This window comes from Leucoraja erinacea, unplaced genomic scaffold (assembly GCF_028641065.1).
Source record: "Leucoraja erinacea ecotype New England unplaced genomic scaffold, Leri_hhj_1 Leri_700S, whole genome shotgun sequence".
In the NCBI taxonomy this organism is placed as follows: Eukaryota; Metazoa; Chordata; class Chondrichthyes; order Rajiformes; family Rajidae; genus Leucoraja; species Leucoraja erinaceus.
The window spans coordinates 29754-57385 of NW_026576620.1; the positions used below are offsets into that span (position 1 = coordinate 29754).

Consider the following 27632-nt stretch of genomic DNA (forward strand, 5'->3'; position numbering starts at 1 on the left):
TCAATTACATGAAAAGTGCTATAAAAATAAATTTATTATAAAGTTATTATGAAGCATAAAAATATTGCATCTTTTTTTGGTCAAAAATATATTTCATACATAATTTCAACATCTTTTTCTTCATCTCTTGCACCATAAATTTACTGTTGTTTCACAATGCAACAAACACTGATTAGAGTTCAGAGTTCAGAGTTCAGACATGCACCACAGAAACAGGCCCTTCGACCCTCCCAGTCCGTGCTGTCCAGCGATTACACCCCACACACACTATCACCAGAAGCTGTGTCAAACACAATGCCCTCACACTGGCAAGGCTCCCATTTAACTTGAATGTAAAGCAGCAGGTTACTGAGAGGGGCTCACAAGTGAAATAGCTTAGGGCCTCTCTTCATCTAAACCCGGCCCTGGGTGCTGTCTGTACGGAGTTTGTACGTTCTCCCCGGGTTTTCTCCGACTGCCCTAATTTCCTTCCACCCTCTAAAGATGTGCAGGTTTGTAGGTCAATTGGCTTAGTATAAATGAGAATTGTCCCTTGTGTGTGTAGGGTAGTGTTAGTGCGCAGGGATCGCTGGTCGGCGCGGACTCGGTGGGCCGAAAGGGTGGTAGGTGTATGGAACAAGCTGCCTGAGGAGGTAGTTGAGGCTGGGACTATCCCAATGTTTAAGAAACAGTTAGACAGGTACATGGATAGGACGGGTTTGGAGGGATATGGGCCAAACGCAGGCAGGTGGGACTAGAGTAGCTGGGACATGTTGGCCGGTGTGGGCAAGTTGGGCCTGTTTCCACACTGTATCACTCTATGACTCCGTTTCGGCATTGATGTATTGTAGAGAGAAAAATGAATGAAAGATATGCAAAAAAGTAACTTTAAACTAAACTAAACTGAACTAAAATAATACAGTTGGAATAGCACCAAATGATGGATCAGTAATTGTTACAGTGGCTCTGCTTTTCCCAGTGGAGAGATAGCGAACCGTGGCACGATGGCTCAAAGATTTCAGTTGCCACCCTCATCTTCAGGGTTGATGTTGTTCAATTGCATCACTTCCTGAAATAAATACAATGCACTTGTAAGATGCAATAATGGGATATCAGCACAGAAACTGTAGACTTTAGAGATATAGCGCGGAAACAAGCCCTTCAGCCCACCGAGTATACTAACACGATCCTACAGTTAGTAACATGTGGAGGGAGAGGGACTGATGACGTTTCGGGGAGCGACCCATCCAAACGTCACCTGTCCATCTACGGATGCTGCCCGACCTGTCGAGTTGCTCCAGCACTTTGGGCGACACTTTGGGTGGCGCAGCGGTAGAGTTGCTGCCTGAAGGGGCTGTCCCACTTTGGCGACTATTTATGCGAGTGCAGGAGACTCTGCGCTCGCCACATGTTCGCTGGTGGTCTCTAGCGAGTCTCCTTCATGGTCGCGAGGAGTTCCCGCATTCTGGGAACTAGTCGCGGCCTCACTCATTTTTCAACATGTTGAAACATTTTCTGCGACCACAACTTTGGTCGCCATGGAGAAAATGGATAATCCTGTGGTCGAGGGTGCAGTTGTAGTGGGGTTCACCATGTAGTTATGGGCAGTCGAGATAGTCTTAGGTAGATTTAGTTCATCGCCTTTGCTGACCGGGCATTGGCTCATTGGGGAACAAAAACGTAAGCACGAGTTTTCAGAACCAAGGATAACCGACCGGTAATGCTAAATGTCCGCCGAACCTCACAGCTGTGTATCTCTGGCTGATTAAAAGTTGCCTGGATTCTTAATAGTGTGTCTCTCTTCTTCTCCCACCTTCTCCCCCCTTCTCCCCTCCCCTCCCCTCCCCCCTCTTTTAAAGGATGTACTGTACACTGTGTTAGCCGTCTTAACCTTCCTGTTCATCGCGGTGTGTGTCTGTCTCACCTTGGCTTTGCACCATGTGAATTTCAGACAGCGTTCCCCCGCCCCTGGCCTCTGCCTTTGCGATGTGTGTGCGTGTGTGTGTCTGTGTGTGTGTGTGGGTGTGTGTGTGTGTGTGTGTGTGTGTGTGTGTGCGTGTGTGTGGGTGTGTGTGTGTGTGTGTGTGTGTGTGTGTGTGTGTGAGTGTGTGCGTGCGTGCGTGTGTGTGTGTGTGCGCGCGTGTGTGTGTGTGTGTGTCAGTCGCCGGCAGTCCGCTGAAAAATCGCCTCAGTGGGACAGACCCTTTACAGCGCTTGCAGCGGCAGAGTCCTGGGTTCGATCCTGACTAGGGGCGCTGTCTGTACGGAGTTTGTATGTTCTCCCCGTGACCTGCGTCGGTTCTGTCCGAAATCTTCCCAAAGCAAACAGAGATAAAATCTAATCGGTGGACAGTCAGGCTGGTCGGAAAACTAGGAAGGGGCAGCGATGGAGAGAGAGGGAGAGCAATTTATATCTCTGTTTGATTTGTTGTCACCTTCTCCTGGCTAACAATGATCTATTCTACATTTTCTTTGAACCACATCTCTATTGATGTCTCCTTTTCACACCTGAACCTTCCTTCTCTCTCTCTGTATCTCCCTCTCCCCTGACTCTCGGTCTGAAGTAGAGTCTCAACCCAAAATGTCACCCGTTCCTTCTCTCCGGAGATGCTGCCCGTCCCGCTGAGTCATTGCAGCATTTTGTATACATCTTCGGTGTAAACCAGCATCTGCAGTTCCTTCCTAAACACAACTGTACCCCTGTGTTGGTTAATAGCACAGATTAAAAGCCCACTAAAGTTTTATAAACATAGAAAGTAGGTGCAGGAGTAGGCCACTCGGCCCTTTGAGCCAGCACCACCATTCAATATGATCATGGCTGATCAACCAAAATCAGTACCTCGTTCCTGCTTTCTTCCTTAGCCCTAAGAGCTAAATTTAACTCTCTCTTGAAAACATCCAGTGAATTGGCTTCCTTTCTGTGGTAGAGAATTCCACAGATTCACAACTGTTTGGGTGAAACCGTTTTTCCTCATCTCTGTCCAAAATGGCCGACCCCTTATTCTTAAACTGTGTGGCCCCTGGTTCTGGACTCCCCCAACATGGGGAACATTTTGCTCTGTAAACGTGTGACAATACACTCTCATATTAAATCAGCATTAGACCGCAAGTTAGATACCTAGAACAATTTCTCTGGAATGTCGGAGGTTGAGGGGAGACGGAATAGAAGTATATAAAATGATGAGAGGCGTGGATAGGCTGGGTAGTCAAACGGAACCTTTGTTACCCAGGGTAGAAATGTCCAACATGGCTTCAAGGTGGGAGCGGGAAAGTTTAATGGAGATGTGTGGGGCAAGTTGTTTTTCCACAGAGGGTGGTGGGTGCCTGGAACGTGCTGCCAGGGGTAGTGGTGGAGGCTGATACAATAGTGGCGTTTAAGAGGCTTTTGGATAGGGACACGGAAATGCAGGGAATGGGGGGGATAAGGATTACATGCAGGCAGAGGAGATCAGTTTAACTTGGCATCATGTCCAGCATGGATATTGTGGGCTGAAGGGCCTGGTCCTGTGCTGTACTGTTCTATGTTCTACTGAGTTAACAGCAATTAATTACCGGTTGTTCGTCAATATTTCTGATATTGTTCACGTCGTCGTTTCCAGCTGTAAAGAAAAACAAGTTTCTTAATCCTTTCACATTGTGAAGCAGAGGGAGGTAGATTACATAGATACATAGACAATAGGTGCAGGATGCTCGAGCCTACAGTTCATCCAGGGCTAACCTGAAGAGGGGCATCAGGAAGGCCAAGCACTGCCATAAGCTCAGGATTGAGGAGCACTTCAACAACAACTCCGACCCCCGACGCATGTGGCAAGGCATCCAGGCCATCACGGACTACAGACCCTCCAACATCACCCCCACATCCAGCGACGCCTCCTTCCTTGAGGAGCTTAATCACTTCTATGGCCGCTTCGACAGGGACAATCTAGAGACAGCCATCAAGGCTGTGCTACCTGCCGATCACCAACCCCTCACACTCACCCCCTACGACGTGTACGTGGCACTGAGTAGGACTAATGCACGTAAGGCTGCTGGCCCTGACGGCATCCCCGGGCGCGTGCTCAGGGCCTGTGCTGCGCAGCTGACAGACGTCTGGACTGACATCTTCAACCTGTCACTTGCCCAAGCAGTTGTCCCCACTTGCCTTAAAGCCACCTCCATCGTGCCGGTGCCAAAACACTCCACTGCGGCAAGCCTCAACGACTTCCGCCCAGTTGCACTTACCCCCATCATCACCAAGTGCTTCGAGAGGCTGGTCCTGGCACACCTCAAAAGCTGCCTACCCCCCACACTGGATCCCTATCAGTTTGCCTACCGTAAGAACAGGAGTACGGAGGATGCCATCTCAACGGCACTTCACTCCGCCCTCTCCCACCTCGACAACAGAGACACTTACGTAAGAATGCTGTTCATCGATTACAGCTCAGCATTCAACACCATTATTCCATCAAAACTGATCACCAAACTCGGTAACCTGGGCATCGACCCCTCCCTCTGCAACTGGATACTGGACTTTCTAACCAACAGACCCCAGTCTGTGAGGTTAGACAAGCACACCTCTTCAACCCTCACCCTGAACACCGGCGTTCCTCAGGGCTGTGTGCTGAGCCCCCTCCTCTACTCCCTCTTCACCTATGACTGCACACCTGTACATGGTACTAACACCATCATCAAGTATGCAGATGATACAACGGTGATTGGCCTCATCAGCAACAACGATGAGCTGGCCTACAGGGAGGAGGTCCAGCACTTAGCAGCATGGTGCGCTGACAACAACCTGGCCCTTAACTCCAAGAAGACCAAGGAGCTCATTGTAGACTTCAGGAAGTCCAGAGGCGGCACGCACACCCCCATCCACATTAACGGGACGGAGGTGGAACGCGTTTCTAGCTTCAGGTTCCTGGGAGTCAACATCTCCGATGACCTCTCTTGGACCCACAATACCTCTACTCTGATCAAGAAGGCTCATCAGCGTCTCTTCTTCCTGAGGAGACTGAAGAAGGTCCATCTGTCTCCTCAGATCCTGGTGAACTTCTACCGCTGCACCATCGAGAGCATCCTTACCAACTGCATCACAGTATGGTATGGCAACTGCTCTGTCTCCGACCGGAAGGCATTGCAGAGGGTGGTGAAAATTGCCCAACGCATCACCGGTTCCACGCTGCCCTCCATTGAGTCTGTCCAAAGCAAGCGCTGTCTGCGGAGGGCGCTCAGCATCGCCAAGGACTGCTCTCACCCCAACCATGGACTGTTTACCCTCCTACCATCCGGGAGGCGCTACAGGTCTCTCCGTTGCTGAACCAGCAGGTCGAGGAACAGCTTCTTTCCGGCGGCTGTCACTCTACTCAACAACGTACCTCGGTGACTGCCAATCACCACCCCCCCCCCCCCCGCACTTTTTTTTTTTTTTTTTTTAAATTCAAATCGTTTGCTATGTCGCTCTTCAAGGGAGATGCTAAATGCATTTCGTTGTCTCTGTACTGTACACTGACAATGACAATTAAAATTGAATCTGAATCTGAATCTGAGGAGGAGGCCATTCGGCCCTTCGAGCCTGCACCGCCATTCAATATGATCATGGCTGATCATCCAACTCAGTATCCTGTACCTGCCTTCTCTCCATACACCCTGATCCCTTTAGCCACAAGGGCCACATCTAACTCCCTCTTAAATATAGCCAATGAACTGGCCTCAACTACCTTCTGTGGCAGAGAGTTCCAGAGATTCACCACTCTCTGTGTGAAAGAGGCAGAGCAGAGGGATCTTGGAGTACAGGTACATAGTTCTGGCAGATGGACACACAAAGCTGGAGTAACTCAGCGGGACAGGGCAGCACCTCTGGAGGGAAGGAATGGGTGATGTTTCAGGGTCGAGACCTTTCTTCTGAACGTTACCCCTTCGTCTGAAGAAGTGTCTCGTCCCGAAAAGTTGCCCATTCCTTCTCTCCAGAGATGCTCCCTGACCCGCTGAGTTACTCCAGCTTTCTGCGTCTATCTTTGGTTTAAACCAGCATCTGCAGTTCCTTCCACATATAGTACTTGCAGTACTGGATCTTGGAGTATAGGTAGATAGTGTGAGGCAGAGATTCACTTGCACCTCCTCCAACCTCATCGACTGAATCTGTTGTTCAAGATGTGGACTCCTATATTCAGATTCAGATTCAATTTAATTGTCATTGTCAGTGTACAGTACAGAGACAACGAAATGCATTTAGCATCTCCCTTGAAGAGCGACATAGCAAACGATTTGAATAAATAATAATAAATGTCCGGGGGGGGGGGGGGGGGGGGGGGGGGGGGGGGGGGGGGGGGGTGGTGGTGATTGGCAGTCACCGAGGTACGTTGTTGAGTAGAGTGACAGCCGCCGGAAAGAAGCTGTTCCTCGACCTGCTGGTTCGGCAACGGAGAGACCTGTAGCCCCTCCCGGATGGTAGGAGGGTAAACAGTCCATGGTTGGGGTGAGAGCAGTCCTTGGCGATGCTGAGCGCCCTCCGCAGACAGCGCTTGCTTTGGACAGACTCAATGGAGGGGAGCGAGGAACCGGTGATGCGTTGGGCAATTTTCACCACCCTCTGCAATGCCTTCCGGGTCGGGAGACAGAGCAGTTGCCATACCATACTGTGATGCAGTTGGTAAGGATGCTCTCGATGGTGCAGCGGTAGAAGTTCACCAGGATCTGAGTATATATTAATAGACAATAGACAATAGGTGCAGGAGTAGGCCATTTGGCCCTACGAGCCAGCACCGCCATTCAATATGATCATGGCTGATCATCCACAATCAGTACCCCGTTCCTGTCTTCCCCCCATATCCCCTGACTCCGCTGACTCTGCTATCGGCGAGACCAAGCGCAGGCTCGGCGATCGTTTCACTGAACACCTCCGCTCAGTCCGCCTAAACCTACCTGATCTCGCGGTTGCCAAACACCTCAACTCCCCCTCCCATTCCCACACTGACCTTTCTGTCCTGGGCCTCCTCCACTGTCAGAGTGAGGCCCAGCGCTAATTGGAGGAACAGCACCTCATATTTCACGGGCAGCTTACACCCCAGCGGTATGAACATTGACTTCTCTAACTTCAAGTAGCCCTTGCTTTCCCTCTCTCTCCATCCCCTCCCCCACCATGGTCATGTTACTAGTTTCACTGTCGTTCTGGTGGGTTTCATTGTCTGTCTAATGAACCTTCCCTGACACCCCCACTAATCAAGAATCTATCTATCTCTGCCTTAAAAATATCCACTGACTTGGCCTCCACAGCCTCTGTGGCAATGAATTCCACAGATTCAACAACCTCTGGCTAAAGAAATTCCTTCTAACCTCCCTTCCAAAGGAACGTTCTTTAATTTGTTTATTAATGCAATTTGTTTTGTATAAAAAATAGAAAGAGTACAGAGGAGATTTACTAGAATGTTGCCTGGGTTTCAGCAACTAAGTTACAGAGAAAGGTTGAACAAGTTAGGTTTTTATTCTTTGGAGCGCAGAAGGTTAAAGGGGGGGGAATTGATAGAGGTCTTTAAAATGATGAGAGGGATAGACAGAGTTGACGTGGACAAGCTTTTCCCATTGAGAGTAGGGAAGATTCAAACAAGAGGACATGACTTGAGAATTAAGGGACAAAAGTTTAGGGGTAACATGAGGGGGAACTTCTTTACTCAGAGAGTGGTAGCTGTGTGGAATGAGCTTCCAGTGGAGGTGGTGGAGGCAGGTTCGATTTTATCATTTAAAAATAAATTGGATAGTTATATGGATGGGAAAGGAATGGAGGGTTATGGTCTGAGCGCAGGTAGATGGGACTAGGGGAGAATAAGTGTTCGGCACGGACTAGAAGGGTCGAGATGGCCTGTTTCCGTGCTGTAATTGTGACATGGTTATATGGTTAATTCTGAGGCTTTGACTGGACCAAGACTCTCCCACCCTCTCCATATCCACTCTATCCAAGCCTTTCACTTCAAGTTAACGTTGTTAAAAGCGTGGGATTTGTTGGCAAACTCATTCACAATGAGGTCACAGCCTCAGAATAAAAGGACGTTCCTTTAGGAAGGGGACGAGGAGGAATTTCTTTACTCAGAGGGTGGTGAATCTATGGAATTCATTGCCACAGGAGGCTGTGGAGGCCAAGTCAATGGATGTTTTAAAGGCAGAGATAGATAGATAGATTCCTGATCAGGTTGGGTATCAGGAGTTATGGGGAGAAGTCAGGAGAATGTTCCCGATGTTGGGAAAGTCCAGGACAAGGGGTCACAGTTTAAGGATAAGGGGGAAATCTTTTAGGACCGAGATGAGAAAAACATTTTTCACACAGAGAGTGGCGAATCTGTGGAACTCTCTGCCACAGAAGGTAGTGGAGGCCAGTTCATTGGCCATATTTAAGAGGGAGTTAGATGTGGCCCTTGTGGCCAAAGAGATCAGGGGGTATGGAGAGAAGGCAGGTACAGGATCCTGAGTTGGATGATCAGCCATGATCATATTGATTCAGATTCAGATTCAAATTCAATTTTAATTGTCATTGTCAGTGTACAGTACAGTGACAACGAAATGCATTTACAACGAAATGTAATGGCGGTGCGGTGCAGACTCGAAGGGCCGAATGGCCTACTCCTGCACCCATTTTCTATGTTTCTATGTTTCTAATGGAGTTAGGAGGGAGAGATAGAACAGCCATGATTGAATGGTAGAGTGGACTTGATGGGCCGAATGGCCTAATTCTGCCCCTATCACTTATGAACCATGACTGTAGTCCTTATATAAAAAGATGTTTAAATGGTTAATACTCACTATGCCATACTGCGAAAAAGGTTAAGAAGATTATGACCACAATGATGAACATTGGGACCGGTATGCTCCAGGTTAGAATAGTCTCGTAGCATCCTTGTTCTGAAATTAAAAATACATCAATGAATCGTGCAAAATGTATGTGTTCAGTTTTGTTTGTTTAATTATTGTCATGTGTACCATAGTACTTTGAAAAGCTATTTGTTGAAAAAGACTATACAGGATTACAATCAAGCTTCCACAGTGTACAGATACAGGATAAAGGGAATAACGTTTAGTGCAAGGTAAAGTCCGATCAACTATAGATCTCCAATGAGGTAGATAGGAGGTCAGGACCGCTCTCTAGTTGTGGTAGGGTGGTTCAGTTACCCGATTACAGCTGGGGATGAAACTGTCCCTGAATCTGGAGGTGTGCGTTTGTTTTCACACTTCTGTACCTCTTGCTTGAAGGGAGAGGGGAGAAGAGGGAGTGGCCGGGGTGAGACTGGTCTTTGATGATGCTGCTGGCCTTGCCGAGGCAGCGTGAGGTGTAGATGGAGTCAATGGAAGGGAGGTTGAAGGTTAGCAGTAGTATTGTCAGCTCAATCTACACTGCAGCTTGAGGACAGAAACAATAGGGTTGCATGGTGGCACAGCGGTAGAGTTGCTGCCTTGCAGTGCTTGCAGCACCAGAGTCGCAGGTTCGATCCTGACCACGGGTGCTGTCTTTACATTCTCCCCGTGTCCTGCGTGGGTTTTCTTCACTTTCAATAGAGAGTTAGATTTAGCTCTTCGGGCTAAAGGATTCAACGGATATGGGGGAAAAGCAGGAACGGGGTACTGATTTTGGATGATCAACCATGATCATATTGAATGGCGGTGCTGGCATGAATGGATGAATGGCCTACGAGCCAGCACCGCCATTCAATATGATCATGGCTGATCATCCAAAATCAGTTTCCCGTTCCTGCTTTCTCCCCATATCCCTTGATTCCATTAGCCCTAAGAGCTAAATCTAACTCTCTCTTGAAAACATCCAGAGAATTGGCCTCCACTGCCTTCTGTGGCAGAGAATTCCACAGATTCACAACACTCTGGGTGGAAAAGTTCTTCCTCATCTCAGTCGAAAATGACCTACCCCTTATTCTTAAACCGTGTGACCCCTGGTTCTGGACTCCCCCAACATCGGGAATATTTTTCCTACATCTATCCTGTCCAACATATATGTTGTATATGTTTCTATAAGATCCCCGCTCATCCTATGAATTCCAATGGGTGTCAGGGGTTATACATAGATACATAGAAAATAGGTGCAGGAGGAGGCCATTCGGCCCTTCGAGCCTGCACCACCATTCAATATGATCATGGCTGATCATCCAACTCAGTATCCCGTACCTGCCTTCTCTCCAAACCCCCTGATCCCTTTAGCCACAAGGGCCACATCTAACTCCCTCTTAAATATAGCCAATGAACTGGCCTCAACTACCTTCTGTGGCGAATGGGGAGACTCTAAAGACGTGCAGGTTATGGGGAGAAGGCAGGAGAATGGGGTTAGGAGGGAGAGATGAGTCAGCCATGGGATGGTAGACTTGATGGGCTGAGTGGCCTAATTCTACTCCTACAACCTATGACCTAATGACTTGTGAGTTGGGTTAAAGGGCCAGTTTCATGTGTAACAGTCGGCTGATGCCAAACTTACTGCTCTGCTGACCTTCTTCAAAGAGAGTGACAATCGAGGTGACCAGAACCAGGAAAGAGCTGACGATACCACAGACGTCCATCCAGGCCCGTAGACCTGCGGGGTGCAGAGGGCGGAGTGGGTTAGGAGAACAGTCTCGCTGTTCGAGAGTGGCTTTCTACCCGGTTAATGGCCTTCTCCTTACCTGTGGAGTCCAAGAGGCCCGCGATGCATTGGCAGCCCAAGTTCCCAACAGTGATGGCCAAGGATAGGTTGAAAACCAGGAAGACAGATGCAGTGCAGAAAGCAACCACAGACACTGAGGCTGGTCCTAGTAAATGATGCACAGCAATGGAAGGGAGGTTAAATCAATAGGCTGCACTAATACCATTCATCAACACCTACTCACACTTCACTGTCGCTAGTTGTTGCTCAAACTGGAACATTTGTGGCACAGCGGTAGAGTTGCTGCTTCACAGCGCCAGAGACCCGGGTTCGATCCCGACTGCGGGCGCTGTCTGTACGGAGTTTGTACGTTCTCCCCGTGACCTGAGTGGGGTTTCTCCGAGATTGTCGATTTCCAGCCACACTCCAAACACGTGCAGGTTTGTAGGTTAATTGACTTGGTGTAAGTGTAAATTCATCCTCCAGCGTTGGTAGGTTAGCCTAGTTTAGAGATACAGCTCGGGCCAGGCAACATCATATAACAATTACAGCACGGAAACGGGCCTTACACACCCTTCACAGTCACACTAGGAACAATTTTTCCCCTTATACCAAACCAATCAACCTACAAACCCTCCATCTTTCCAAACATATAAACTATCCAATTTAGAAAATAGATAAAAATGAACCTGCCTCCCTTCCACCCTCACCACCAGCTCATTCCATACAGATACACTCTCTGAGTAAAGAAGTTCCCCCTCATGTACCCCTAGACTTCTGTCCCTTAATTCTCAAGTCATGTCCCCTTGTTTGAATCTTCCCTACTCTCAGTGGGAAAAGCTTTTCCACGTCAACTCTGTCTATCCCTCTCATCATTTTAAAAACCTCTATCAAGTCCCATGTTTGTTCTGCGGAGTCCAAAGACAAAAGCCGTACAGACAGCACCCGTAGTCTGGATTGAATAGTTGCTCCAAACCCGGCAACATTCTAGGTAAATTGGCTCTCTGTAATCTAAAAATTGTCCTTGTTGTGTGCGGGATTCCTATTAATAAGGCGGACCAAAATGGTACACCATATCCGAGGGCTTGGCCTCACCAATGCTGTACAATTTAAACATTAACTAAAACTAATATACTCAATGCTCTGAGTTAAAAATTGCCAAGCACACCAAAACCTTTCTTTACCACCCTATCTACTTGAGATTCCACTTGCAGGGAACTGTGCACAGTTATTCCCAGATCCCTCTGTTCACCTGCATTCTTCAATTCCCTACCATTTACCATGTACGTCCTATTTTGAATTGTCCTGCCAAGATGTAGCACCTCACACTTATCAGCATTAAACTCCATCTGCCATCTTTCAGCCCACTCTTCAACTGGCATAAATCTATCTCCGACTTGAAACTCTACTCCACTGACCGCAACTCCACAGCTATCTGTGGCGAAGAATTACTAGATCCACAATTACTCTGACACCAAATCCTCCAGATCATTGATGTACAAACAAACAACAGTGATTCCCAAACACTGATCCCTGAGACCCTGTGTGTCTCGAACCTGACAAACAAACCTCTCATTACTCTAATGGCACCTCCCATTCAGATCCACCCTGAACCCTCCTTGCTACTCCACCATTAGAGTACCCAGCCTACTCAACCTCTCCCTGTAGCCAACCCTGGCAACATCCTCGTAAATCTTCTCTGGACACTTTCCAAATGTACAACATCGGGTGGCACGGTGGCGCAGCGGGTAGAGTTGCTGCCTTACAGAGCCAGTGTCCAGGGTTCAATCCTGACCTTGGGTGCTGTCTGTATGGAGTTTGTACATTCTCCCCGTGACCTGCGTGGGTTTTCTCCGGGTGCTCCGGTTTCCTCCCGCATTCCAAAGATGTACAGGTTTGCAGGTTAATTGGCTTAAACTATATATATATATTGTCCCTAGTGTGTGTAGGATAGTGTAATTGCATGGGGATCGCTGGTCAGCACGGACTCCATGGGACGAAGGGCCTGTTTCCGCCCTGTATCCCTAAACTAGATCTACAGCATGGTGCCCAACACTGAACACAGTACTCTCAATGTGGCCTCACCATCATCTTACTCAACTGCAACATGACCTCCCAACCTCTATGCTCAATACTGTGACTGAGAAGGCCATTGTTCCTCTTAGCATCATAGAGTCATAGAGTGATACAGTGTGGAAACAGGCCCTTCGGCCCAACTTGCCCACACCGGCCAACATGTCCCAGCTACACAAGCCCCACCTGCCTGTGTTTGGTCCATATCCCTCCAAACCTGTCCTATCCATGTACCTGCCCAACTGTTTCTGAAACATTGGGATAGTCCCAGCCTCAACTATCTCCTCTGGAAGCCTGTTCCATACACCCACCGCCCTTTGTGTGAAAAAGTTACCAACTCAGATTCCTATTAAATCTTTTCCCCTTCACCTTGAACCTGTGTCCTCTGGTCCTCGATTCCCCTACTCTGGGCAAGAGACTCTGTGCGTCTACCCGATCTATTCCTCTCACATTACAGCACGGAAACAGGCCATGTGTTTCAGGTCAATAATTGGGCACATACCTCTGATCACCATCCAGAAAATAAGGGCAATGAAGATGGCGACAAGAGAGATAGTGTTTGATGAAAACAAGAGTAGCAATAATCGTTTGTGTTGCTTCAATGAAACTATGGAGAAACAAACACAAAGGTAGGTTGAAGTTGAGGTTCGTTATTACCACGTATACTGAGGTCCAGTGAAAAGCTTTTTTTTGCACGCTACCCAATAAAAATGAGATCATGTGTAGGAAGGAACTGCAGATGCTGGTTTACACCGAAGATAGACACAAAATGCTGGAGTAACTCAGCAGGACAGACATCATCTCTGGAGAGAAGGAATGGGTGACATTTCGGGTCGAGATCCTTCTTCAGCCTGTACTATGCACAAACGCACTCAAGCCAAACGTAAGTACAATAGGTAGAGCAAAGGGGAAGATGCAGAGTGCAGAATATAGTTCTCAGCATTGTAGGAAGCAACTGCAGATGCAGGTTTGCACCGAAGATTGACGCATAATTCTGGAGTTACTCGACGGGTTAAGCAGCAACTCCAGAGACAAGGAATGGGCGACGTTTCGGGTCGAGACCCTTCTTCACCCATTCCTTCTCTCCAGAGATGCTGCCTAACCCACTGAGTTGCTCCAGTCAATCAGCATTGTAGTGCATCAGTTCCAGAGACAAAGTCCAATGTCCGCAATGGGGCAGAGGTGAATCGGACAGTACCCTAGCTTATGGAAGGACCGTTCAGAAGCCTGATAACAGAGGGGAAGAAGCTGTTCCTGGGTCTGGTGGTGCGCGCTTTCAAGCTTTTGTACCTTCTGCTGGACTGGAGCGGGGGGCAAGAAGGAATGACTGGGGAGGGACAAGTCTTTGAGTATGTTGGTTGCTTTTCCGAGGCAGCGTGGTGTAGATGGAGTCCATGGTGGGGGGTCTGGTCTGTGTGATGGACTGGGCAACATCCACAACTGTCTGCAATTTCTTGTGGTTTTGGGCAGAGCTGTCCCCAAACCAAGCTGTGATGCAACTTGAACAGTATATATTCTACGGTGCATCTGTAGATGTCTTAAGAGTCATTGGAGACTCATTTTCCGCAAAATTTCCTCAGTCTTTCTCCAGAAATAGAGGCGTTACGGTGGCGCAGCGGTAGAGTTGCTGCCTCACAGCGCCAGAGACCCGGGTTCGATCCCGACTACGGGTGGTGTCTGTACGGAGTTTGCACGTTCTCCCCGTGACCTGTGTGGGTTTACCCCGAGATCTCCAGTTTCCTCCCACACTCTAAGGACGTGCAGGTCTGTAGGTTAATTGGCTTTGGTAAGAAATGTAAATTGTCCCCAGTGTATGGAGAATGGTGTTAGTGTGCGGGGATCGCTGGTCGGCGCTGACTGGGTGGGCTGAGGGGCCTGTTTCCGCGCTGTATCTCTAAACTGAACCCAGAGAGTCACCTGTCCACGTTCTCCAGAGATGCTGCCTGACTCGCTGACTCACTCCAGCACTGTGTACAGGTTTTGTAAATCAGCATCTTACGATCAGATGAATTGATCTGGTCCCTTTGGTTAAACTAGACTCATTTAACAAATACCTCGTGGCAATTTTTTCCTGATGATGCAGAGTACCAGCAATCCAACCAACGATGTTATAGAGAATGTTATTCCCACACTAGATGCCACAATAACAATGATATCCATTCGATGAAGGCCTGCAAAGTAAAACATCCATGTTAGCATCATAAAGGGATATCTAGAGAAAATAGGTAGATAAGGTGGTCATAAAGGCTTTTGGCCTTCATCAGTCAGAGCAGTGAGTTTAGAAGTCGGGAGGTCATGTTGCAGTTGTATAAGACGTTGGTGAGGCCGCACTCTCCCGTCTTCTCCCCATAACCCCCGACATCTTAATTTGGAATCTATCTATCTCTGCCTTAAAAATATCCATTGACTTGTGGCCTCCACTGCCTTCTGTGGCGATGAATTCCACAGATTAGGCACCCTATGAGGATTGAGCCCTATGAGCAAAAGGATTTGAGTATAGGAGCAGAGAGGTTCTACTGCAGTTGTAGAGGGTCTTGGTGAGACCACACCTGGAGTATTGCGTACAGTTTTGGTCTCCTAATCTGAGGAAGGACATTCTTGCCGTGGAGGGAGAAGGCAAGAATGTGAGAAATCACACCAGCACCTCTACTTCCTTGGAAGTGACCCCTTTGTTCTGGACTTCCCCAACATCGGGAACAATCTTCCTGCATCTAGCCTGTCCAACCACTTAAGAATTTTGTAAGTTTCTATAAGATCCCCCCTCAATCTTCTAAATTCTAGCGAGTACAAGCCGAGTCTATCCAGTCTTTCTTCATATGAAACTCCTGACATCCCAGGAATCAGTCTGGTGAACCTTCTCTGTACTCCCTCTATGGCAAGAATGTCTTTCCTCAGATTTGGAGACCAAAACTGTACGCAATACTCCAGGTGTGGTCTCACCAAGACCCTGTACAACTGCAGTAGAACCTCCCTGCTCCTATACTCAAATCCTTTTGCTATGAACGCTAACATACCATTCGCCTTCTTCAGGAAGTGTGTGTGGGATAGTGCTAGTGTGCGGGGTGGTCGCTGGTTGGTGCGGATTCGGTGGGCAGAACGGCCCATTCCTGCATTGTATCTCTAAAGTCGGAAGTAACGTATCATCGACAGAGCAAGGTTACCGAGAATGGTGAGGATGTACTCTGCTGAGACAGAGCCGACAGGATTGCTGGCAGTACAAGTGTAAATGGCGCAGTCCTTTCTGGCCACATGCAGCAGCACCAGGCTTCTGTTCCCCTCTATCAGGTGTGGATGAGGGATGTCCATTCCGTCTTTCTGCCACTGATATCCACGAGCATCTCCCTCCACGTTACATTCAAGCTGGATGGTGGCGCCGGGAGAACTGCCGTTGCTCCGTATCGATGGTTTCGACAGCCTCTCTGGTGGAGAAACGAGATGCAATGTTTGAAGAAGGGTCTAGACCCGAAACGTCACCCATTCCTTAACTCTAGAGATGCTGCCTGGCCCGCTGGGTTACTCCAGCATTTTGTGTCTATCATTGGTGTAAACCAGCATCTGCAGTTCCTTCCTACATAGAAACATAGAAACATGGAAAATAGGTGTAGGAGGAACCCAGCACTGCTATTCATTGTGATCATGGCTGATCGTCCCCTATCAATAACCCGTGCCTGCCTTCTCTCCATATCCCTTGACTACACTAGCCCCTAGAGCTCTATCTAACTCTCTCTTAAAATTACACATGCAATTTTTCCACTGAAGTCTATTCCATGTAAGAGACTTCATAAGTTCATAGGTTATTGGAGCAGAATTAGGCCATTCGGCCCATCCAACCTCTTCCGCCATTCAATCATGGCTGATCTATCTCTCCCTCCTAACCCCATTCCCCTGCCTTCTCCCCATAACCCCTGCCACCCAAACCAATCAAGAATCTATCTATCTCTGCATTACAAATATCCATTGACTTCTGTGGAAAATTCCACAGATTCACCACGCCATGACTAAAGAAACTCCTCCTCCTCTCTCCCTCCGAAAGGAACGTCCTTTAATTCTGAGGCTGTGCCCTCTGGTCTTAGACTCTCCCACTAGTGGAAACATCCTCTCCACATCCACTCTATCCAGGCCCTTCACTATTTGGTATTAGATAATAGACAATAGGCAAAAGGTGCATGAGTAGGCCATTTGGCCCTTCGAGCCAGCACCGCCATTCAATGTGATCCTGGCTGATCACCCCGAATCTGTACCCCGTTCCTGCCTACTCCTCATATCCCCTGACTCCGCTATCTATAAGAGCCCTATCTAGCTCTCTCTTGAAAGTATCCAGAGAACCATCCTCTGGGGCAGAGAATTCCACAAACTCACAACTCTCTGTGTGAAAAAGTGTTTCCACGTCTCCGTTCTAAATGGCCTACCCCTTATTATTAAACTGTGTGGCCCCTGGTTCTGGACTCCCCCAACATCAGGAACATGTTTCCTGCCTCTAGCATGTCCAAACCCTTAATAATGTTATATGTTTCAATAAGATTCCCTCTCATCCTTCTAAATTCCAGAGTGTACAAGCCCAGCCGCTCCATTCTCTCAGCATATGACAGTCCTGCCATCCCGGGAATTAACCTGGCGAACCTACGCTGCACTCCCTCAATAGCAAGAATGTCCTTCCTCAAATTTGGAGACCAAAACTGCACACAATACTCCAGGTGTGGTCTCACTAGGGCCCTGTACAACTGCAGAAGGACCTCTTTGCTCCTTTACTCAACTCCTCTTGTTATGAAGTCCAACATGCCATTCGCTTTCTTCACTGCCTGCTGTATCTACATGCTTACTTTTATTGACTGATGAACAAGGACACCCAGATCCGGTTGTACTTCCCCTTTTCCCAACTTGACCCCATTTAGATAATAATCTTCCTTACTGTTTTTGCTACCAAAGTGGTTAACCTCACATTTATCCGCATTAAACATCATCTGCCATGCATCTGCCCACTCCCCCAACCTGTCCAAGTCACCTTGCATTCTCATAGCATCCACCTCACAGTTCACACTGCCACCCAGATTTGTGTCATCTGCAAATTTGCTAATGTTACTTTGAATCCCTTAATCTAAATCATTAATATATATTGTAAACAGCTGCGGTTCCAGCACCGAGCCTTGCGGTACCCCACTAGTCACTGTCTGCCATTCTGAAAGGGACCCGTTAATCCCTACTCTTTGTTTCCTGTCTGCCAACCACTCCTCTATCCATGTCAGCACTCTACCCCCAATACCATGTGCCCTAATTTTGCCCACTAATCTTCAATGTGGGACCTTATCAAATGCTTTCTGAAAGTCCAGGTACACTGCATCCACTGACTCTCATTCCCATTTTCCTAGTTACATTCTCAAAAAATTCCAGCAGATTAGTCAAGCATGATTTCCCCTTCGCAAATCCATGCTGACTCGGACCGATCCTGTTACTGCTATCCAAATGTGCCGCTATTTCATCTTTTATGATTGACTCCAGCATCTTCCCCACCACCAATGTCAGGCTAACTGGTCCATAATTCCCTGTTTGCTCTCTCCCGCCTTTCTTAAAAAGTGAGATAACTTTAGCTACCCTCCAATCCACAGAAACTGATCCTGAATCTGTAGGAAAATTATCACCAATGCATCCACGATTTCTAGAGCCACTTCCTTAAGTACCCTTAACTTTCAATGAGGTCCCCCCCCCCCTCCTAATCCTTCTAAACTCCAGCAAATACAGGTGTGGCCCAATGCTGTCAAATCCTGGCAGCTGATGGAACAGTTTGCCCAAGACTGCAAGACATTGTGGACAGTTGTGGATGTCACCCAGACCATCACACAGACCAGGCTCCCCACCATCGACCATCTACACTTCACACTGCCTCGGAAAAGCAGCCAACATAATCAAAGACTTGTCCAGAAGCTTGAAGGGGTGCACCACCAGACTCAAGAGCAGCTTCTCCTCAGTAATTATTTTTTTTAGCTTTTCCTAAAAGAAGTTCCCCCTCATCTCCTTCGAGAAGAACATCCTAAAATTCTGAGGCTGTGACCTCTGGTCCGAGACTCTCCCACCAGTGGAAACATCCTCTCCACATCCACTCTATCCAAGCCTTTCATTATTCTTACTTCAACATGCGTGACAAACATACCCATTATCCAAAGCCGAACCTGCCGAATGATCCGAGTCCGTAGATTGATGGACAGTCTATAAAGGCCAGTGTCTGCGGAGGTCAGATTACTGAAGAGAAATGAACCATTGAGAGGGTTGAAGTGGATGCGCCCGGTGTATTTTTGTATAACGGCATGTTTTGGAGATCCAACATGGAATTGGAGAACGTGTTCCGTGGTGGGCTGATTCCCTGAGCGTTTGTCAATTTTTTCCCATTGGAAAACCCGCGTAATATTCATGACCTCTTCATCCACTCCGAGAAACATCGCCGAGGTGCCAGGTGCCAGGTAAATCTCTGCTTCATCTTGTGCTGTGAAATATATTTAGAACATCGGATCAGGTACATGGAAACTCTTCCAACCTCATCTACTGTATCCGCGGTTCCTGGTTCAGGTAAAACAAGGGCTAAACAGACTATGCCAGCTAAAATGGAGTTCAGTTGAGTTTGGATTGGATTGGAGATTCAGAGCGGAAACAGGCCCTTCGGCCCATCGAGTCTGCGCCGACTAGCGATCCCCGCACACTAACACTATCATAGAGTCATAGAGTGACGCGGTGTGGAAACAGGTTCTTCGGCCCAACTTGCCCAAACCGACCAACATGTCCCAGCTACACAAGTCACACCTTCCTGCATATCCCTCCAAACTTGTCCTATCCACGGTCCTGTCTAACTGTTTCTTAAGCCAGCTTGTTCCATACACCCGCCACCCTTTGTGTGAAAAAGATACCCCTCAGATTCCTATTGAATCTTTTCCCATTCAACCTTGAACTTATGAACTCTGGTCTGATGATGATACCAAGATAGGGGGTGTTGTGGATAATGAAGAGGATTTCCAAAGTCTACAGAGTGATTTAGGCCATTTGGAAAAATGGGCTGAAAGATGGCAGATGGAGTTTAATGCTGATAAATGTGAGGTGCTACACCTTGGCAGGACAAATCAAAATAGGACGTACATGGTAAATGGCAGGGAATTGAAGAATACAGTTGAACAGAGGGATCTGGGTATAACCGTGCATAGTTCCTTGAAGGTGGAATCTCATATAGATAGGGTGGTAAAGAAAGCTTTTGGTATGCTAGCCTTTATAAATCAGAGCATGGAGTATAGAAGCTGGGATGTAATGTTAAAATTGTACAAGGCATTGGTGAGACCAAATCTGGAGTATGGTGTACAATTTTGGTCGCCCAATTATAGGAAGGATGTCAACAAAATAGAGAGAGTACAGAGGAGATTTACTAGAATGTTGCCTGGGTTTCAACAACTAAGTTACAAAGATAGGTTGAATAAGTTAGGTCTTTATTCTCTGGAGCGCAGAAGGTTAAGGGGGGACCTGATAGAGGTCTTTAAAATGATGAGAGGGATAGACAGAGTTGATGTGGACAAGCTTTTCCCTTTGAGAATAGGGAAGATTCAAACAAGAGGACATGACTTCAGAATGAAGGGACAGAGGTTTAGGGGTAATATGAGGGGGAACTTCTTTACTCAGAGAGTGGTAGCGGTGTGGAATGAGCTTCCAGTGGAAGTGGTGGAGGCAGGTTCATTGGTATCATTTAAAAATAAATTGGATAGGCATATGGATGAGAAGGGAATGGAGGGTTATGGTATGAGTGCAGGCAGGTGGCACTAAGGGGAAAAAACATTTGTTCGGCATGGACTTGTAGGGCCGAGATGGCCTGTTTCCGTGCTGTAATTGTTATATATATGTTATATATGGTCCTCAAATCCCCTACTCTGGGCAAGAGAATCCGTATATCCTACGCACACTGGAGGGATAATTTACAAGTGTCCCAATTAAACCGAAGTTCTCAGAGAAAACCCACGCAGGTCACGGGGAGAACGTCCAAACTCCGTACAGACAGCACCCGTAGTCAGGATCGAACCCGGGTCTCCGGCGCTGCAAGTGCTGCAGGGCAGCAACTCTACTGCTGCACCACCACGCGACTGTTCTGCTAAATTAGCAGCAACGCATTTCAAAGCCTGCTTATGAAAACAAGTAGATGTTTTAGAAGAATGCTCTGGCTAACTTTGGAGGGCGCGGTGGCAGAATTGCTGCCAGTTGTTGTTAGAGATGAAACTTATATTAAAACATGCTTCTACCATTCGCTTCACCTTGGGGAAGAAAATAGAGGTTCAGGAATTAAAGAACTTCAAGAGTTAAAAAGTTTCAAGAGAGAATCCTGCATATATTGTGTTACAGTTCTGGACTCCTATAGGGGGGTTGCACGTAAGGTCACAAGGTCATAGGGCTCGACGCACGGAGCCGCTCAATCCAACTGGAGGACATCCGTCACTTCCGGTACATGTTATTAATGCTAGAAACGCGTACTTTCCTACTTGTTAAAAACCGCCAAAATGTTGAACTTTTGTGCTGTAAAAAATTGTGGGAGTCGGGGTAAATGTGAGAGACATGTACCCAACTTTAGAATTCCAAACGTGAAACGAAATAAAGGTATAGAGAAGCGAGAACTGAAGGGACAACAGCAGCTAAAGTGCTTGATAAACATTGAAAATATTGTGAATTATCGCGTTTGCTTACTGCATTTCATCAACAGTAAGGCATTATTTGTTTTTTCTTGATTCCTTTGGTATCTAAAAATTCTCAGGTGATAAATCTGGCTGTAAATGTTTCTTCAGATGCGTTTTCATTTTGTATGTAAAAACCCACGAGAACTATGGGCGATTTAAAAAAATTACAGCCAGATTTATCACTTCTGAAACTTTTTAGATGCCAAAGGAATCAAGAAAAAAACACAAATAATGCCTTAGTTGATGAAATGCAGTGAGCAAACGGCCAATGTTCGCTAAGCACTCTGGCTGTTGTTGTCCCTTCAGCTCTCACTTCTATCTACCGTCATTTCTCCTCACTTTTGGAATTCTGAAGTAGGCTAAATGTCTCACACGCTTATCCCGATTTCCATAATTATTTACAGCGCAAAAATTGACAATTTCAGCGGGTTTTAACGGGCCCGCTACGCTGGAAACAATGGTAAGTGCCTACCTGCAGTTCATCGCGTGTAATCCACTTGGAGTAGCGTAGCAACAGTACGGGTCATGGGTCGTGACCCCACTGCCGTGAAACCTCCCTATACATCAGTGACCCCAGTGCAGGCTTGGCAATTGTTTAGCTGAACACCTCCACTCAGTCAGTCCACCTAAACCTACCAGATCTCCCGTAGCCAAACACTTGCCGACCAGCGATCCCTGCACACTAACACTATCCTACACACACATTTTCAATTTTACATTTATACCAAAGCTAATTAACCTACAAACTCTTTGCAGTAGGGGAGGAAGCTGAAGATCTCAGAGAAAACCCACGATGGGTGAACGTACAAACTCCGTACAGACAGCACCCGTGGTCAGGATCGAACCCGGGTCCCTGGCGCCGTGAGGCAGCAACTCTACCGCTGCGCCATGCAATCCAATCATCTAATCTAGTCGCGGGTCGGGGGATGGATGAGGTTCCGGCCTCTGGAAACCAACATCAACCCTATGATCAGAAAATGGTCACGGTTTCAACGCCCCTGCCCATTCCCACACTGACCTTTCTGTCCTGGGCCTCCTCCACTGTCGGAGTGAGGCCCAGCGCTAATTGGAGGAACAGCACCTCATATTTCACTTGTGCAGCTTACACCCCAGCGGTATGAACATTGACCTCTAACTTCAAGTAGCCCTTGCTTTCCCTCTCTCTCCATCCCTCCCCCACCCTAGTCCTCCGACTAATTTCACTGTCCTCCTGATTAAATATTACTGATTGTACACCTCGTTGTCACCTTCCCTTCAGCTAACAATGAACCTTCTACATTTCCTTGTCAGCACCTTACCCTTCCATATCTCTAGACTCCCTCTCCCCTGACTCTGAAGAAACATCACCCATCCCTTCTAACATGTTGGCCAGGCTCTGTGATGTGGTGTTGGAATGCTGAGATAGATGCCAAGTCTTGCAGATCCCCTTAGCGCGGGGGAGATTTGCTGGATTAGATCCAGCTTCTAGGTGTTGCCAATAAAAAAAGTTTAACAAAAATGGGGGGGGGGTGCATCAGGTACCGTGGGGGGGGGGGGGGGGGGGGGGGGGGGGGGGGGGGTGAATCAACAGGGAGATTTGGGGATTTGGGCTGGGGTTTGGCCAAATAAAAAAAGTTTAACAAAAAAGGGGGGGCACGATGGCACGGCGGTGGAGTTGTTGCCTTACAGCACTTGCAGCGCCGGAGACCCAGGTTCGATCCTGACTACGGGTGCTGTCTGTGCGGAGTTTGTCCGTGTTCTCTCCAAAGAACACTCCAAAGAGGTGCGGGTATGTAGGTTAATTAGATCGGTGAAGTTGTCCCCAGTGTGTGTAGGATGGTGTTAATGTGCGGGGATCGCTGGGCGGCACGATCTCAGTGGGCCGAAGGGCCTGTTTCCGCGTTGTATCTCTCCACTAAACTAAAGGGAGGATTAAAAGTGAGAAAATGCCAAGTCATAAAAGGGGCAAGGCACAGGATAGTTTGAAAATACTATCCTTTGAAAGCAGTTTAATATTTTTGATTCGTACGTGTGTCATAGGTTATGGGGAGAAGGCAGGAGAAGGTTCATTGTAGGTTGATTTATGTCTGTAAATTGTGTGTAGGGATAGAACTGCAGAATAGGATGGGATCGGTGGAATTCTTTGCCACAGAAGACTCTGGAGGCCACATGAATGGATATTCTTAAGGCAGGGATAGATTCTTGATTAGTACAGATGTCAGAGGTTATGGGGAGAGAGAGCAGGAGAATGGGGTTCGGAGGGAAAGATAGATCAGCCATGATTCACAGCAAAAGGATTTAGGAGTATAGGAGCAGGGAGGTTCCACTGCAGTTGTACAGGGTCTTGGTGAGACCACACCTGGAGTATTGCGTACAGTTTTGGTCTCCTAATCTGAGGAAAGACGTTCTTGCCATACAGGGAGTACAGAGAAGGTTCGCCAGACTGATTCCAGGACTTTCATATGAAGAAAGACTCGGCTTGTACTCGCTAGAATTTAGAAGATTGAGGGATGTTCTTATGGAAACTTACAAAATTCTTAAGGGGTTGGACAGGCTAGATGCAGGAAGATTGCTCCCGATGTTGGGGAAGTCCAGAAGAAGGGGTCACAGTTTAAGGATAAGGGGGAAATCTTTTAGGACTGAGATGAGAAAAACTTTTTTCACACAGAGAGTGGTGAATCTGTGGAACTCTCTGCCACAGAAGGTAGTTGAGGCCAGTTAATTGGCTATCTAATTTAAGAGGGAGTTAGATGTGACCCTTGTGGCTAAAGGGATCGGGGGTTATGGAGAGAAGGCAGGGATGGGATACCGAGTTGGATGATCAGCCATGATCACATTGAATGGCGGTGCAGGCTCGAAGGGCCGAACGGCCTAATCCTGCACCTATTTTCTATGTTTCTATTTTTCTATTCCACCCCCCACAATTTTGTCCGTGCTCCCCGTACAAACATGTACGTCTTTGGAGTGTGGGAGGGAGCCGGTGCACCCGGAGAAAACCCACGCAGTTTCCTCCCATGCTCCAAAGGATCCTGTACAGGATACCGAGTTAGATGATCAGCCATGATCATATTGAATGGCGGTGCAGGCTCGAAGGGCCGAATGGCCTACTCCTGCACCTATTTTCTATACTTCTATGATTGAATGATGGAGTAGACTTGATGGGCCGGATGGCATAATTCTACTCCTATCAATTGTGACCTTATGACCTATGATCGTCCTTTAGACCTGGGGGAAACAGCGTGGAAACAGGCCCTTCGGCCCATCGAGTCGCACCCTGCCTCCGTCTCTCACTATAACTCACCTTGTATGAAGGATACACAATAATGCAGGATGCTGAGGTAGAGAAGCAAATTAAACATATCGCCTGGGTAGAAGGTCGTTGTATTTCACAGTTGCTATGGATCAGCTGTTGGTAGTTGAATCTTCTTCATGTGCAAGGTTAACTGTGGAGCCTTTTATTAGCTGTGGAGAAAAGAGATGGGGAGAGGGAGTTTACTGTACATACAGAATAGTGAAAGGCCTGGATAGAGTGGGCGGGGAGAGGATGTTACCACTCGTGGGAAAGTCTAGGACCAGAGGTCATAGAAACATGGAAACAATAGACAATAGGTGCAGGAGTAGGACATTCGGCCCTTCGAGCCAGCACCACCATGCAATATGATCATGGCCGATCATCCAGAATCAGTACCCCGTTCCTGCTTTTTCCCCATATCCCTTGACTATCCCTTGATTCCCTTAGCCCTAAGAGCAAAATCTAACTCTCTCTTGAAAACATCCACAGAGGGCACAGCCTCAGAATTAAAGGACGTTGCTTTCGAAAGGAGATGAGGTGAAATTTCTTTAGTCAGTGGGTGGTGAATCTGTGGAATTATTTGCCACAGACGGCTGTGGAGGCCAAGTCAGTGGATATTTTTAAGGCAGAGATGGATAGATTCTTGATTAGTGCGGGTGTCAAGGGTTATGGGGAGAAGGCAGGAGAATGGGGTTAGGAGGGAGAGATAGATCAGCCATGATTGAATGGTGTAGACTTGATAGGCCGAATGGCCTATTTTCTGCTCCTATCACTTATAGAAACATAGAAACATAGAAAATAGGTACAGGAGTAGGCCATTCAGCCCTTTGGGCCTGCACCGCCATTTAATATGATCATGGCTGATCATCCAACTCAGTATCCTGTACCTGCCTTCTCTCCAAACCCCCTGACCCTTTAGCCACAAGGGCCACATCTAACTCCTTCTTCAATATAACCAAAGAGCTGGCCTCAAATACCGTCTGTGGCAGAGAGTTCCACAAATTCACCACTCTCTGTGTAAAAAATGTTTTTCTCATCCCGGTCCTAAAAGACTTCCCTCTTATTCTTAAACTGTGACCCCTTGTTCTGGACTTCCCCAACATCGGGAATAATCTTCCTGCATCTAGCCTGTCCAACCCCTTAAGAATTTTGTAAGTTTCTATAAGATCCCCCCTCAATCTTCTAAATTCTAGCGTGTACAAGTCGAATCTATCCAGTCTTTCTTCATAAAGTACTGACATCCCAGAAATCAGTCTGTTTCGCAAGATAACATGGACAGCTATGTGTTTTTATTATTATACATTATCCTACATAGATATATTTATTATACAACGTGGAAACATGCCCTACAACCGTGTACATAGCCGTGCGGAGCAGTGACCACCCAAATGGCCAACTCCTGCACCTATCGTCTATTGTCTGTTGTATGATTGCGACCTCAGACTTCAGAGTTAAAGGGCTGAAAGAGGCCCTTCGGCCCACCGAGTCCATGCTGGCCAGCGATCACCCAGCACACTAGAATAGAATAGAATAGAATAGTTTCTTTATTGTCATTGTAACATGAACCATGTACAACGAAATTTAAACATGTCAGCCAGTCAGTGCACCATTCAAACATTTCTAAAAGCTAACGATACATACAAGATAAAATATTAAAAGATAAACAACTAAAATAAATATCACGAAAATAGCACGCATAAACACCCAACCCTCCATCCTTCTGTCGATTTCACAGTGTACCACAGTCCCTTAGTATGTATCGCCCCTGCTAATACTATCCAACACACACTAGGTTTACAGTTCACAATTTTTACCGAATTAACCTGCAAACCTGTACGTCTTTGAGGCGTGGGAGCATTTGGAGCACCCGGAGAAAACCCACACGGTCACAGGGAGAACGTACAAACGTGGCACACACAGCCACACACACACAGCACCAGAGGTCAGGATCGAACTCGGGTCTCCAGCACTCTGTGTCTATCTCCAGAGATGCTGCCTGACCCGCTGAGTTACCCCAGCACTTTGTGTCTATATGAGTTCACTTGTTGTCTTACAAGTACTATATAAATGACTTTAAACTTTGAGGAGAAAGTTGAGCCAGACTTTGAGAGAGTCCGGGATAACTTTCGCAAAGATTGAAATTGTAAATCTAGTTGTTTAAGAAGCAACTGCAGATGGCAGGTAGAATCGAAGGTAGATAAAAATGCTGGGGAAACTCAGCGGGTGCGGCAGGATCTATGGAGCGAAGGAAATAGGCAACGTTTCGGGCCGATCCCCTTCTTCATCCTATTTCCTTCGCTCCATAGATGCTGCTGCGCCCGCTGAGTTTCTCCCGCATTTTTGTCTTAGTAAACCTACTTACCGTGAATGGATTTGAAAGCTCCTTATAAAAACGCAACAGGTTTGAAAGCCTTCCCTCTGTCAAATATGACAATTTCTCAAGTCAGAAAGGTGCATTAAATGATTGAAACATCGTCGACCCACCCACACCCACACCCACACACACAGGCGTTGCTGGTTCACTCCAAATTTACCTTTGGGTCACTCGCCCCCTACTGGGTCGAAAGGCGTTTGGTTTAAGTTTACCTTGAGATCGACACAAAATGCTGCAGTAACTCAGCGGGACAGGCAGCATCTCTGGAGAGAAGGGATGGGTGGCGTTTCGGGTCGAGACCCTTCTTCAGAACCAAGTCAGACTTGACCTGAAATGTCACCCATTCCTTCTCTCCAGAGACGCTGCCTGTCCCGCTGAGTTACTCCAGCATTTTTGTATCTCTCTCCAATGAGAAAGACTGGATAGTCTATCTCCAGTGAGACAGACTGCTACATTATTTACAAGCAGCTTAACGTGGACTCGTGTAAATGTTTCACAAGAACTACCAGACGCCGGGGGATAAGTCCTTCCATCCAGAAATCCCCCCACTATAGATTCAGTCAGTGCTCTAATTTGTATTAAAGAGTAAAAATACTCACTCGGCGGTAGATATCCGGGTTGATAAAAATGTGCTCGGATCATTTACGTTGCATATAT

The 27632-nt window shown here is 47.3% G+C and overlaps 1 protein-coding gene across 2 annotated transcripts; it reads right to left on the reverse strand.

Annotated features, from left to right (window-relative positions):
* Nucleotides 1-27632, reverse strand: LOC129694538 (uncharacterized). 2 transcript variants are annotated; one of them, XM_055631263.1, is made up of 11 exons: nt 27575-27632; nt 24611-24771; nt 18786-19115; nt 15802-16059; nt 14695-14811; nt 13143-13247; nt 10608-10733; nt 10424-10519; nt 8749-8847; nt 3532-3578; nt 1-1048 (listed from the first exon to the last, which is right to left on the reverse strand). In XM_055631263.1, the coding sequence occupies exons 2-11, from the start codon at nt 24666-24668 to the stop codon at nt 998-1000; spliced, it is 1287 nt and encodes a 428-aa protein (XP_055487238.1). In that variant the 5' UTR covers nt 24669-24771; nt 27575-27632; the 3' UTR covers nt 1-997. The 2 variants fall into 2 exon arrangements, with proteins under 2 accessions (XP_055487238.1, XP_055487239.1); XM_055631264.1 differs by lacking the exons at nt 13143-13247; nt 27575-27632 and having other exon boundaries at nt 24611-25361.

Excerpts from the sequence above, each read along its gene's own strand:
- LOC129694538 (XM_055631263.1), bottom strand. The coding sequence starts at position 24,668 with ATGTTTAATTTGCTTCTCTACCTCAGCATCCTGCATTATTGTGTATCC. Across the intron at positions 14,812-15,801 it reads GTACATCCTCACCATTCTCG|GCCTTCATCGAATGGATATC; the intron begins GTAACCTTGCTC and ends TTTACTTTGCAG. Across the intron at positions 13,248-14,694 it reads CAGGAAAAAATTGCCACGAG|TTTCATTGAAGCAACACAAA; the intron begins GTATTTGTTAAA and ends GTTTCTCCATAG.